Source organism: Bison bison, unplaced genomic scaffold (genome assembly GCF_000754665.1).
Source record: "Bison bison bison isolate TAMUID 2011002044 unplaced genomic scaffold, Bison_UMD1.0 scf7180017864216, whole genome shotgun sequence".
Taxonomy (NCBI): Eukaryota; Metazoa; Chordata; class Mammalia; order Artiodactyla; family Bovidae; genus Bison; species Bison bison.
Window position 1 is genome coordinate 1,051,952 of NW_011494788.1, and position 13,125 is coordinate 1,065,076.

The 13,125-nt window shown below is 35.3% G+C and overlaps 1 protein-coding gene across 7 annotated transcripts in view; it reads right to left on the reverse strand.

Annotated features, from left to right (window-relative positions):
- PHF14 (PHD finger protein 14) overlaps positions 1-13,125 on the reverse strand; it is a 201,063-nt gene that overhangs the window by 155,499 nt on the left and 32,439 nt on the right. For all 7 annotated transcript variants that reach the window (XM_010845426.1, XM_010845425.1, XM_010845424.1 and 4 more), the window contains exons 6-7: positions 10,788-10,899; positions 7,740-7,877 (exon numbers count right to left, since the gene is read on the reverse strand). In XM_010845426.1, the coding sequence (XP_010843728.1) occupies positions 7,740-7,877; positions 10,788-10,899 (250 nt within the window). The remainder of the gene's footprint in view (positions 1-7,739; positions 7,878-10,787; positions 10,900-13,125) is intronic.

The window sequence follows — 13,125 nt, forward strand, 5'->3', positions numbered from 1 at the left end:
CTGTCCAGTTCTAACTGTTGCTTCCTGACCTGCATACAAATTTCTCAAGAGGCAGGTCAGGTGGTCTGGTATTCCTATCTCTTTCAGAATTTTCCACAGTTTATTGTGATCCACACAGTCAAAGGCTTTGGCATAGTCAATAAAGCAGAAATAGATATTTTTCTGGAATTCTCTTGCTTTTCCGATGATCCAGCAGATGTTGGCAATTTGGTCTCTGGTTCCTCGGCCTTTTCTAAAACCAGCTTGAACAACTCGAAGTTCACAGTTCATGTATTGCTGAAGCCTGGCTTGGAGAATTTTGAGCATTACTTTACTAGCGTGTGAGATGAGTGCAATTGTGCGGTAGTTTGAGCATTCTTTGACATTGCCTTTCTTTGGGATTGGAATAAAAACTGACCTTTTTTTTATGAATTTTTTTTTAATGAAATCTTAAAAGAAAAAAAAAAAAAAGACCTTAAATGCTAAACAGCTGATCACATACAAGGTGAATGATAAAAGGGATTGGTCCCTCAACTTGTATTCTAATCATTGAGAACACAGTGAAAAATAATAACAAAAAATCCCTGTCCTCATGAATCTATGTCCTAATGAAAGTGACAGACAATAAACAAAATAAAAAGAATCATACATATTATCAAGTGGGACTTATTCCAGGGATGCAAAGATTTTTCAGCATCCATATGCCAATCAATGTGATATACCATAATAACAAATTGAAAAATAAAAACCATATGATCATCTTTATAGATGCAGAAAAATCTTCTGACATAATTCAACATCTATTTATGATTTCTCTTCAGAAAGTGGACATAGAAGGAACATTCCTCAACATAAAAAAAGGCCATTTACGATAAATCCACAGTTAACATCATAATCAAGGGTGAAAAGCTGAAAGCATTTTTCTATAAGATCAGGAACAAGATAAGGATGGCAACTTGTACCACTTTTATCCAACATAGTTATTTTGGAAGTCTTCGACACAGCAATCACAGAAGAAAAAGAAAAGGAATTCAAATTGGAAAAGAAGTGAAACTGTCACTGTTTGCATATGATATCGGTGCTATACCTAGAAATTCCTAAAGATGCTACCAGAAAACTACTAGAGCTATACTGGACAGTGGTTAGGTTAGTTAAAAAGGGAAGAAAGCAGCAGAAAAGAGAATAGAAACTGTTACGGGAGTGGGAGGATTGCAGCATTAGACAGGGCGACCAAGAGAAGCCACAGTGAGCAGTAGATATAGAATGAGGACCTGAAAAAAAAGTGAGGGAATGAGCCATGTGGGGGAAAGGCAGCCCATGCAAGGAAACAAATACAGAGGCCCAGAGCAGGAGCTCACCTGGCCATCCATTCAAGGAGCAACAAGTGAGCCAATGAGGCTGAACGAGGGGAAATGATAAACTCAGAGAGGTAATGTGAAGCCAGATCACACAGACCCTTACAGACCAGCAGAGAAACTGGCCTCTAGTTTGAATCAGATGGAAAGCCATTGAAGGGTTTTAAGCAAAGGAGTGACCAGATCCAACTTAGATTTTAATGGGATAATACTAGCCACAACTGAAAATGTCCTTTGTTCTCTATGAAAAGGCTTGACACCAAAGCAGGACCTAAAAGCCAAATCTGGCACTGCCTGTTTTTGGAAATACAGTTTTATTTGAACACAGCCATGTTCATTTGTTTATATATTGTCTATGGATTTTTCATAATCAGTGGCAAAGTTAAATAGTTACACACAAGCCATAGGCCCACAAAGCCTAAAATATTTACTATCTGGCTCTTTATAGTAAAAAGAAAAAATTGCCACCCTCTGCTCTAGCAAGACAAGGCCAGAAAGAGCTGGGAGGTTATTAATCCAGTTGACAAAAAAAGACTTGGACTAGGGCACAGCAATGAACTTAGCAAGATAACACTGAACATGTCCTAGATACACTTTGAAGACAGGATATGCTAATAGATTAGATATGGAGTGTGAGAGAAAGTGATCTGAGTAACTGTCAGAATTCATCCAGAATAATTTTTAAAATAATGCCTAAAACAGCCATATAAAAATATTACTGAAGATCTCATACAAAATACCTACTTTTAAGGAATGTAACTTCTTCATTAATTCATTTAAAAATATTTTATCCAACAAGAGCTATTCTTACCAATCCTGGTTCTTCTAGCAATATTAAGGCATCAGTTCAGTGCCAAATATCTAATTTGAGCCTTTGAAATTTAATTCATGAATGATTTCAATGCATTAAATCAAAGGTTGTAGGAAAAAAAATTGATACATAATTTCACATTATTTCAAAGAGAATTTTTTACATGGTAACAGATTATAACAATGTTCACAGTACCAAAATCATACTTTATCATAGAAGAAACTACCAGATGGTTTAAGTGAAAGATAAGGAATCTTAAGGCTAACTATATGATAAGAAACATAAGTTGCAATCAGCATAACTGGGCCTGTTTTATAGTGTGGTTTTAACAATAAGACATATTTTGTCATGAAGTGAAGTGAAGTCACTCAGTTGTGTCCAACTCTTTGCAACCCCATGGACTGTAGCCTACCAGGCTCCTCCATCCATGGGATTTTCCAGGCAAGAGTACTGGAGTGGGGTGCCATTGACTTCTCCAGGGGATCTTCCCGACCCAGGGATCAAACCTAGGTCTCCCTCATTGTAGGCAGATGCTTTACCGTCTGAGCAAGCAGGGTCATAACATGGTTAAATATTCTAAATAATCTAGAATTTTCACAAAATGGGTCAAAAGCAATAGAATAGATGTCACTAATAGGATAAAGTACTATGGCAGACGGCTATAAAAAGACGTAAAAAGTATGCTAGGGTTATGATGTCACTGGATGAAACCAAAGTACTCACTCTCTTTTTCAACCTTTCTTTGACTGCCTGTATAAAACACCCATCAAGAAGTAAGATATCCAACTTAATAAAACAGTCTTTAAAAAAGACAAAAAAAAAAGTGCTTTCTCTAATGTCACAAAACTGAAACAGAAGACAAGACATACCTACAAACAGCACATCTATTTTGATTTAAAATTTATTTTTTCATCAAATATGCATTACATAAATCTTAATCTACACAAGTACAACCAGGAGAAGTAGCCAAGAAGTTCATTTTAACAAGACGTTTACTGACAAGAGCAAAGTTCATTGATATTGATTCAAGCCAAGTCTTGTATTTTAAAACCCTATTCAAAATTCTTTATATGGTTTCTTTATATATTCTTTATATAGTTGATTTTTCAACTATATAACTGTTTACAAGAAGAAACCACAAATACCTGCAAATATGCTTTAAATCATTTCCCCAAAGAAGAGTTCATTTAACAAGATGGGGAGAGAAAAATCACACTTCATTATTCCAAAATCCAGAATTCCTACCTAATCAATCAAAGGAGGGAGCAAGGCAAGGAAAAAAACCTGTTTCCACATCATGATTTATCTAACTTTCTCTGTAAATTTCCCCAGATTAGCTCACAGATATATAGATATTCAGACCACAAACTGTAAACTATTTATTCAGTGTAATACTGTATTTTGTTTTAATTTGAATGCCTTTATGTGGAGATGCAATCTCTAAATCACTATGGACCCCATTATACCTGCCGTCCCATACATGGCTGCTTCACACATTTTCCCTGATTAAATGGCTGCTGCTGCTGCTGCTAAGTCGTTTCAGTCACGTCTGACTCTGTGTGACCCCACAGACAGCAGCCCACCCGGCTGCCCCATCCCTGGGATTCTCCAGGCAAGAACACTGGAGTGAGTTGCCATTTCCTTCTCCAATGCATGAAAGTGAAAAGGGAAAGTGAAGTCGCTCAGTCATGTCTGACTCTTAGCGACTGTCTACCAAAAATAATGATGGATGGCACTATACAAAGAGACCCAAACTATCACAGTATAAAAGGCAAAGTCCTCTCAAGTTCTAAAAGAAATGGCTACAAAAAAACCATCCTGCCTACGAAGTTCAAAGTTTCCAGAAGTAAAGTCATAACCTTAACCTACAGATTCCCTGATGCAGATATTCACTGAGATTTATCTGATCTGCTGAGTCTTACTTCTTTTATCTCTCTGGATTTCTGCCAACCATCTTGAGTGATTTGTTGTTGTTCAGTAGTCGCTAATTCATGTCCAACTCTTGTGACCCCATGGACTGCAACACGCCAGGCTTTCCTGTCCTCTACCATCTCCCAGAGCTTGCTCAAACTCATGTCCATTGAGTCAGTGATGCCATCCACCATTTTGTCTTCTGTCATTCCCTTCTCCTCCTGCCTTTGATCTTTCCCAGCATCTGAGTCTTTTCTAATGAGTGGGCTCTTCACATCAGGTGGCCAAAGTATTGGAGCTTTAGCATCAGTCCTTCCAATGAATATTTAGGACTGATTTCCTTTAGGATTGACTGGTTTGATCTCCTTGCAGTCCAAGGGACTCTCAAGAATCTTCTCCAACATCACAGTTCAAAAGCATCAATTCTTCGGTGCTCACCTTTCTTTATGGTCCAACTCTCAAATCCATACATGATCTCTTGAAAAACCACAGCTTTGCCTTGTTGGCAAAGGAATGTCTCTGTTTTTTAATAAGCTGTCTAGGTTGGTCATAGCTTTTCTTCTAAGGACCAGGCATCTTTTAATTTCACGGCTGCAGTTACCATTGCAGTGATTTTGGAGACCAAGAAAATAAAGTCTGTCACTGTTGCCATTGTTTCCCCAACTATTCGTCATAAAGTGATGGGACGGGATGCCATGATCTTAGTTGTTTGAATGTTGAGTTTTAGGCAAGCTTTTTCACTCTCCTCTTTCACTTTCATCAAGAGGCTCTTTAGTTCCTCTTCACTTTCTGCCATAAGGGTGATACAAACTGCGTATCTGAGGTTATTGATATTTCTCACGGCAATCTTGATTCTAGCTTGTGCTTCAGCCAGCCCGGCATTTTGCATGATATACTCTTCATATAAGTTAAATAAGCATGGTGACACTATACAGATTTGACAATTTTCAACCAGTCTGTTGTTCCATGTCCAATTCTAACTGTTGCTTCTTGACCTGCATACAGGTTTTGCAGGAGGCAGGTAAAGTGGTCTGGTATTCCCACCTCTTCAAGTATTTTCCACACGGTCAAAGGCTTTGGGGTAGTCAAAGAAGCAGAAGTAGATGTTTTTCTGGAATTCTCTTGCTTTTTCTATGATCGAACAGATGTTGGCAATTGAATTTCTGGTTCCTCTGCCTTTTCTAAATCCAGCTTAAACATCTGGAAGTTCTCAGTTCACGTACTGCTGAAGCTTGGCTTGGAGAATTTTGAGAATTCCTTTGCTAACATGTGAAATGAGTGCAAATGTGTAGTAGTTTGAAGATTCTGTGGCATTGCCCTTCTTTGGGACTGGAATGAAAACTGACCTTTTCCAGTCCTGTGGCTACTGCTGAGTTTTCCGTATTTGCTGGCATACTGAGTGCAGCACTTGCACACCATCATCTTTTAGGATTTGAAAGAGCTCAACTGAAATTCCATCACCTCCACTAGCTTTGTTCATAGTGATGCTTCCTAAGGCCCACTTGTCTTCACACTCTAAGATGTTTGGTTCTAGGTAAATGATCACACCATTGTAGTTATCTGGGTGATGAAGATCTTTTTTGTATAGTTCTTCTGTGTACTTTTGCCATCTCTATCTTTTGCTTCTGCTAGGTCCATACCATTTCTGTCCTTTATTATACCCATCTTTGCATGAAATGTTCCCTTGGTATCTCTAATTTTCTTGAAGAGATCTCTAGTCTTTCCCATTCTATTGTTTTCCTGTATTTCTTTGCATTGATCACTGAGGAAGGCTTTCTTATCTCTCCTTGCTATTCTTTGGAACTCTTCATTCAGATGGATATATCTTTCCTTTTCTCCCTTGCCTTTTGCTTCTCTTCTTTTCTCAGGTATTTGTAAGGACTCCTCAGACAACTATTTTGCTTTTCTGCATTTCTCTTTCTTGGGGATAGTTTTGATCACTGCCTCCTATACAATGTCATGATTCTTCATCCATAGCTTTCCAGATTAGATCTGTCTATCATATCTAATCCCTTGAATCTATTTGTCACTTCCACTGTATAATAGTAAGGGATTTGACCTAAAGGTCATATCTGAATGGCCTAGTGGTTTTCCCTACTTTGTTCAATTTAAGTCAGAATTTTGCAATAAGGAGCCACTTATTCATGATCTGAGCCACTATAAGCTCCCAGTCTTGTTTTTGCTGACTGCAAACAGCTTCTCCATCTTTGGTTACAAAGAATATAATCAGAACCAATCTGATTTTGGTTCTGGCCATTTGATGTCCATGTGTAGAGTCGTCTCTTGTGTCATTGGAGGAGGGTGTTTGCTATGACCAGTGAGTAATCTACATGACCCCATTATACAACTGCTCCTCTATATAGGTCTACCAAATAGCTGTGAAAATGCACAATGTCCCTTTAGTACTCTTCTTCAATTAATCAAAATACAACTCATCATAATCAGAGACTGGCACAAAACCAGATACATGTGCCCAAATTATAATCTAAATAGGATCAATTCATTGGTAAAATATGTCCCTTAAAATTGGCTCAAAAATTTTTCTTCATGAGATTATCTTTGTCACTTGTTTCTTGCCTATGAAATAAAATGGAGTAAGATGAAAGCCCAACATAAAAAATATATTTTTACATGACACTGAAAATTCACCCAATAAAGTAGCATAACAACAGAGGCTTAGATATTCCATAAATCTATTCCAAATATAAAGTAAGAATTATAGAACACTCAATTACCTACTTATATAAAAAGCTTAAAAAAAAACAAAGAAAACAAAACTTGGTCTCAGGATCCCTTACAGTAGTAAAAGGTTTTGAAGACCTGCAAAGAGTTTATGTGAGTTACAGTTACCATATTAGAATTTAAAATTGAGAAATTTTTAAAATATTCATTTATTTTAAAATAACAATAAGCCCAGTACATGTTAATAAAAATAACACTTTAATGAAAAATACTAAGATTTACATACATAAAAATTTTTAGTGAGAAGATTGACACTGTTTTACATTTTTGCAAGTCTCTTAATACCTAGATTTAAAGAAGACAGCTGGATTTTCAAAACTGCTTCCACATTCAAATGCTTATATTGTTATATGCTATATAATCTCTGGAAATCTCCACTATTACTTGTGAGAAAATTAAGAGCAAAAAAAGTACGTATTATTTTCATACTATTATGAAGACAGTTTTAACCTCACAGACCTTGAGAGAATACTGAAGAGTTCCAAAAATGTACTTTGAAAATGACTGATTGCTTAAATTTCTAGTAGGAAAATTTTAGAATTAGAAACAATTGTAAAGAAATAGAAATGCAGGTACTGAAGACAGGGTAGTGATTTTACTTAAAGAGAAACAGAGCAAGGTTATTACTAAAATATAATTTTAGATTCTTATACAAGATACGCAGACATTATAATCCTTTAAAACACCTTGAATTATGTTTCATTTTATCTGTCAGATTTCATTATAAAATTTGTAACATGTTTTCCAAAGGTATGGCTGGCTTTAAGACTGAAAAAATTCATATATATTGCTTACTCAAAGTTTCAGACCAGTGATCTAGACAAACACTTAAAGAATAAACTCACAAATTTATTTTAAGATGCACACCTGTTAGAGAATATAATGGAGTCATGATAAGTCTTATGAACATATTCACCAACCATGGATATAAATAAACCTACCTCTTCTGCTGCTGCCTCTGAAAGCAGACCTTCCTTCTGAGCACAGGTCACATGGAAATAGGCTCTGCACATCCCTGCATCACAGCTAATGCAAACTCCAGTTCGAGCAAAACGAGGGTCTTCACAGAAGCTACACTCCTACAGTGGAATAATAGGAAAAGTCTCAGAGGGAAAACATTCCCAGAACAGAAACTGTATTCTCATTCAAAGCTTCTACAAAATACAAATAGTGAACCAATAGTACCAATAGTATATCAATATAAACAAAAACCTTAGGTAAGCCAAATATTTATAAGAAAAAAAGTAATTCTCTATATAGTTCTACAAAACCAAAATTCCACTTATATAATAATGATTATAACAATAAGTAGTTGAGGGCTTACCATGCACTACGCACTATTCTAAGCACGTTACATGAATTAATATATATAATTATTTATAGTGTCATCTGACACTATTTCATAATAATATGTGGAAGAAGTACTACAGTCATTCTCATATTACACATGAGAAAACTGAGGTTAGTGCAGTCTTTAACCAGATAATCTTAAAGACCATGCTCTTAACCATTAAACTACACTTATTTCAACAATATACTATTTGAAAAAATTAAAGAAAACGAATAAGAAGCCAGAGAAAATTCACCAAAAGATCTAGACATTGAAATCAAAGAAATAACACATTTAAAAAATATATTTAAGAGAAGCAGAAGCAATCTTAAGTAAACAATTTTGTGAAATTAATAATAATACACAATATAACCAATTATTTATATTCTTCCTGTATATAAAAGGAAAAACTGCAAAACTAAAGGTATAAACTGTTGAAATTACCCCAAATTCCAGCACCCTGACTTATTTTTGTAATACTTTAACTAAACCACGGAGAGGAAGAAAAGGAAAAAAAAAAACCTACTATCAAAATATACTCTATAAATATGAACCTTCACAAAAAAACTTGCTAAATTATGAAAGACCGTCAGCAGACAGTTAAGGAAGAACTGCTTAATATATGCAGTCTATATAAATTAAATATGAGGGAAACATTTAAAAAGAAAAATGAAAAAGTTTCAATAGATGCTAAAAAGATCATTGTAATACTATAACAGTTAGTACCTACTGGCTAGACAGTACCAAACTGATATATTAGCACTGTTATCCAAGAACTGTGTTCTGGGCACCGGTGTGAAAATACTGCCAACTCCTGACATTCTGCTGCCTAGTTAAAGGTCTTTTTATTAACAGTAGTATATATATGGTATAAAATATCAACAAGTAGTAATATAAACATGAAACCAAAAAACCCAACTGAAATTGGGTAAGGGACTTTTGAGAGAACACAAAGAAAAAATGTCTGACACTGAAGTCTTAAAAGACTATAGAACAATCAACAAAGAAAATAGAATCTTCCTCAATTGCCTGAATCATTTACAACGCTAGGGAACGAAGCAACTGAGAACATAAGGAAGAAAGTAATCAGGATTAGGAAATGGATAGACAATGTGGTCTAGAGAGCTGTCTAAGATAAAACTCACAACATTGGGTTTGATTTTGCAGATGAGCTAGACAGTACATAATTTTTTTACTCCTTTTCCTAGTAATACTTCAACACAAAAGCAGGTGATAAAAAAAAATCAGCTGATAATTATACATTTAATGACTCGTTTTTAATCCAGAGGTCACTGCTAGCCTCAGTTTTATGAAGCAGTATCTGCTTACTGGTTTTTTTTAATTGCTCTGAGATTTATATTTATGGTAACAACATATGCCTATTGAAAATGATGGAAGTCAGTTCCTTTTATGCTTGATGGAAGCTGCTATCAAAAAGTAGGAACTTCCATTTCCAAAACTGGTGGACTAGGTAATCTGTATTGCTTCTACTCAACTAGAAAATGTAGACAAATTAGTATTTATTTACTATAGTTTAAAGGCATTAGAGAAGCAACAAGACAGTGTACAGTTACCTGAGGAAAGTAAATTCAATACTAGGGCCTAGAAGCTTTAGCTAATTCTGGAGAGGGGAGCTGCATACCCAAACCAAAGCAAAAGATTACTGGAGTGATTGTTAAAGTCCAAGGAGGATATTCTGGATATAATAGCAGAAACTATCAAAGTTTAAAATCAGAATCTTCCAACAATATCTAAGTTTTTCACCTTACCTTTAATATGTTACTAATGCTCTTCAAGAGACTCCCTTCCCAAATGCCCAACAGACAGTAATGGAAAGAGAATATGTATCAGTGCCTAATTAGTTCTACCATTCTAAAGATGTCTGCAGTAATTATATACTTAAGTTTAAATTAATAAGTGTGTAATCTTATCACTCATAATCTAAAAGTCATAGTGAAAAACCAATTTATAACCTACGGAGACTCATTTGCTAGGGCAGGTTATGTAGGCATAAAATCAGTCCTTGAAATCTGAGAAAATAATGGGTTTTTCATGTACTCTTTTCATAATTTCATAAATTTCATTTCAAAAGTAAAGTTAGAAATTAAGCTCGTATTCAGTCCAACTGGTTAAAAATAAGGATTTAATCTGAGAATTCACTATACACTAAGCAGTGTGCCAAATGCCAGGGAAACAACAGTGATATCAACTATCATTTTTCCCCACAGGTTAAACTAAATTACAAACACATGGAAGAATTTATATATTACTGGCTTTCTGGGGAAATTACTGTCAATTATAAATGATTTAGTACTCTCCAATAGCATAATTGGGCTTCCCTGGTGGCTCAGACAGTAAAGAATCTGCCTGCAATTCTGGAGACCCTGGGTTCAATCTCTGGGTCGGGAGATCCCATGGAGAAGGAAATGGCAACTCATTCCAGTATTCTTTCCTGGAAAATTCCATGGACAGAGAACTTGACAAGCTACAGCCCAAACAGGTTACAAAGAGTCAGACACAACAGACTGACTAAGCACGCACACAAGCAATAGCATAATTAGTAATAAGCATTTCTGTAGTTAATAATGATATTAGCAAAAAGCCATATAAACTAACAAGTAAAACTTTCTCTTAGACAACCAAAAACAGTTTGTCTCACCTTGGCACCGTATTTGGAATAGTTCATTTCTGTTAGTGTTACTGGTCGTAATTTGTCAATATCTCCAAAGGCTACACCAGGAACGTACAAGGCACACACGATGTGAACCCATCTATAAGGAGAAAAGATATGATTTTGTTATCAAACCTTCTGATAAAATGCCCACATGGAAAATAAACATAAAATATATCTGCCATATCAAATAACTACTGCAAGAATTTTATGGCCGGGTCTCAAAACCTCAGACATACAACTAAAGAATATTAAACACTTATATAATTATATCATTTAATTACAGAAAAGGGGACTGCAATAAGCACTACTTTTCCAGCAGCTTAGCCAAAGCTGAGAGATAACAACTGTAATTGCCTTTCACTTAATATTCACCGCACTTTGCACTTATCTGTTATTCTTAAATATTTGCACAAAACCACTATTCAAATGAAACAAAACATTTTCATGTGCATGGAAAGGTATGCACAATATTTTAAGCACTCTGAGAATTAAGGATCCTAATTTAAGAACTGTGACGTTAGTTACTCTGCATAAATTATATAACATTGATCTTTCCTGCTACTTTTTTCTAAAAGCTATTGGATAATCCTTAAGGACATATTAAAAAAAAAAAAATTCTTGGTGTGCATCTTAACTTTCTTTCTTCCTAGGTTGAAACTGATTGATAGGAGACTGGACAGAAGAGTTGTGATAATATAAGGAAGTCACAGTTCATTCAGCTCATCAGATCACCATACAACCTATGTACTATGTATGTGCCCCACAAATAAATAATTTTTAAAGTCTGGATGATTTTACAACACTAAACAACAGCAACAACAAAACGTTCAGAGTTTCAGTGTACTAAAAAAAAAGTAGGAATTGATTCTAATTACATTTTTTAAAAACTGTTCTGAACCTCTACAAAATATATCAGGAACTCTTTCTGTTTGCTTACAACCATGCAAAATACAGGACCACTAGATTTTGAAATGTAAACAGATCTCCCTCATCTCTGCAAGAAAGAAGGTAAAAATGAGATGGCAAATATCTCTTAACCTTGTGAAAATATTAACAACAAATTTTACTTTATCATAGCTTGAGAGGCTATGATTGCTACCTGGTTCTGTTTTGTGAAGCACTATGAGTCTTAAAGAAATAAGACTAAGAATCATTTTATAGAGGTACTGGGGAAAATAGTTACAAATCTTTAAAATTTATCCTTTTTTACTGGGAAGAAAATTCAAAGTTTTGAGATTTTCTTGATAAAATGTTGTAATCCAACTTCCCAAATGCATCCTGTGGAGTTCAATATAAAGATACACATCTTCAACGAGCAGCTGCTTTCTCAATTTAATTTGTGCAGTTTTTTCATGCTCCACTGATGTATTAAATGCCGCTGTACTCTGTAGGAGTTTATCTTTGATAAACCCAACAGCTGACTGCTTGCTTCATACTGACCTTCTTAAAATCTTTTAGAACTAGTCACACAAGTACTACAGATTGAAACTGCCATTTTAGTGTGACTGGCACAAAAGTGTATCATTTTCCACAACCACACTTATGAGGATGCCAACTTAAGTCTTTATTAAAATACATACCAAACAGCTGAGATAATTTTGGTCCTTTTTAATATCTGTTGTATATAGATTTTTGTTCGTTTGTTTAACTAAATGTACTTTAGAACCTTGTAATTAAGACAAATTGAGAAATCAAAAAGGAATAAACTTCCTTGTTACTTTATCATTCATTTTTCTTGGAGCTTTGAAGGCAGATGTTGATCAGGAAAGGGAACAAAAAACAAGCATCCCATAAGACCACCAAAAAAACAAGAGTCAGAATTGTCATTCTAGCACAGAAGCTATTAATACATTCTTTTAAATTTACATATTTTAATAAAGCAAACTAAGTAGAAAAATACTTCACAAAAACTCATTTCACATAAGAACTACATTCATCGATCAAACTTGATTTTGAAATGCTTTGTACTTGCGGTGTCTTTATAACACATTAAAAAAACTCATTTCAGGAGTTATTTTCATTCCTGCATTTATTCATTCAGTAATTAATTACTGAGCGACTGAACTGAACTGAAGAACACAGCACCAGGCAGGCAGTGGGGAAGTGACAAAGAAGTATGCGAAATGCTTGCAGCATAAGGTGTGATATGCTATTAAAGTATGTGTAATATTTCCTATATTCAGGTTTATAATACCACTAAGGCAGGATGCTGGGAGGGATTGGGGGCAGGAGGAGAAGGGGACGGCAGAGGATGAGATGGCTGGATGGCATCACTGACTCGATGGACATGAGTCTGGGTGAACTCCGGGAGTTGGTGACGGAC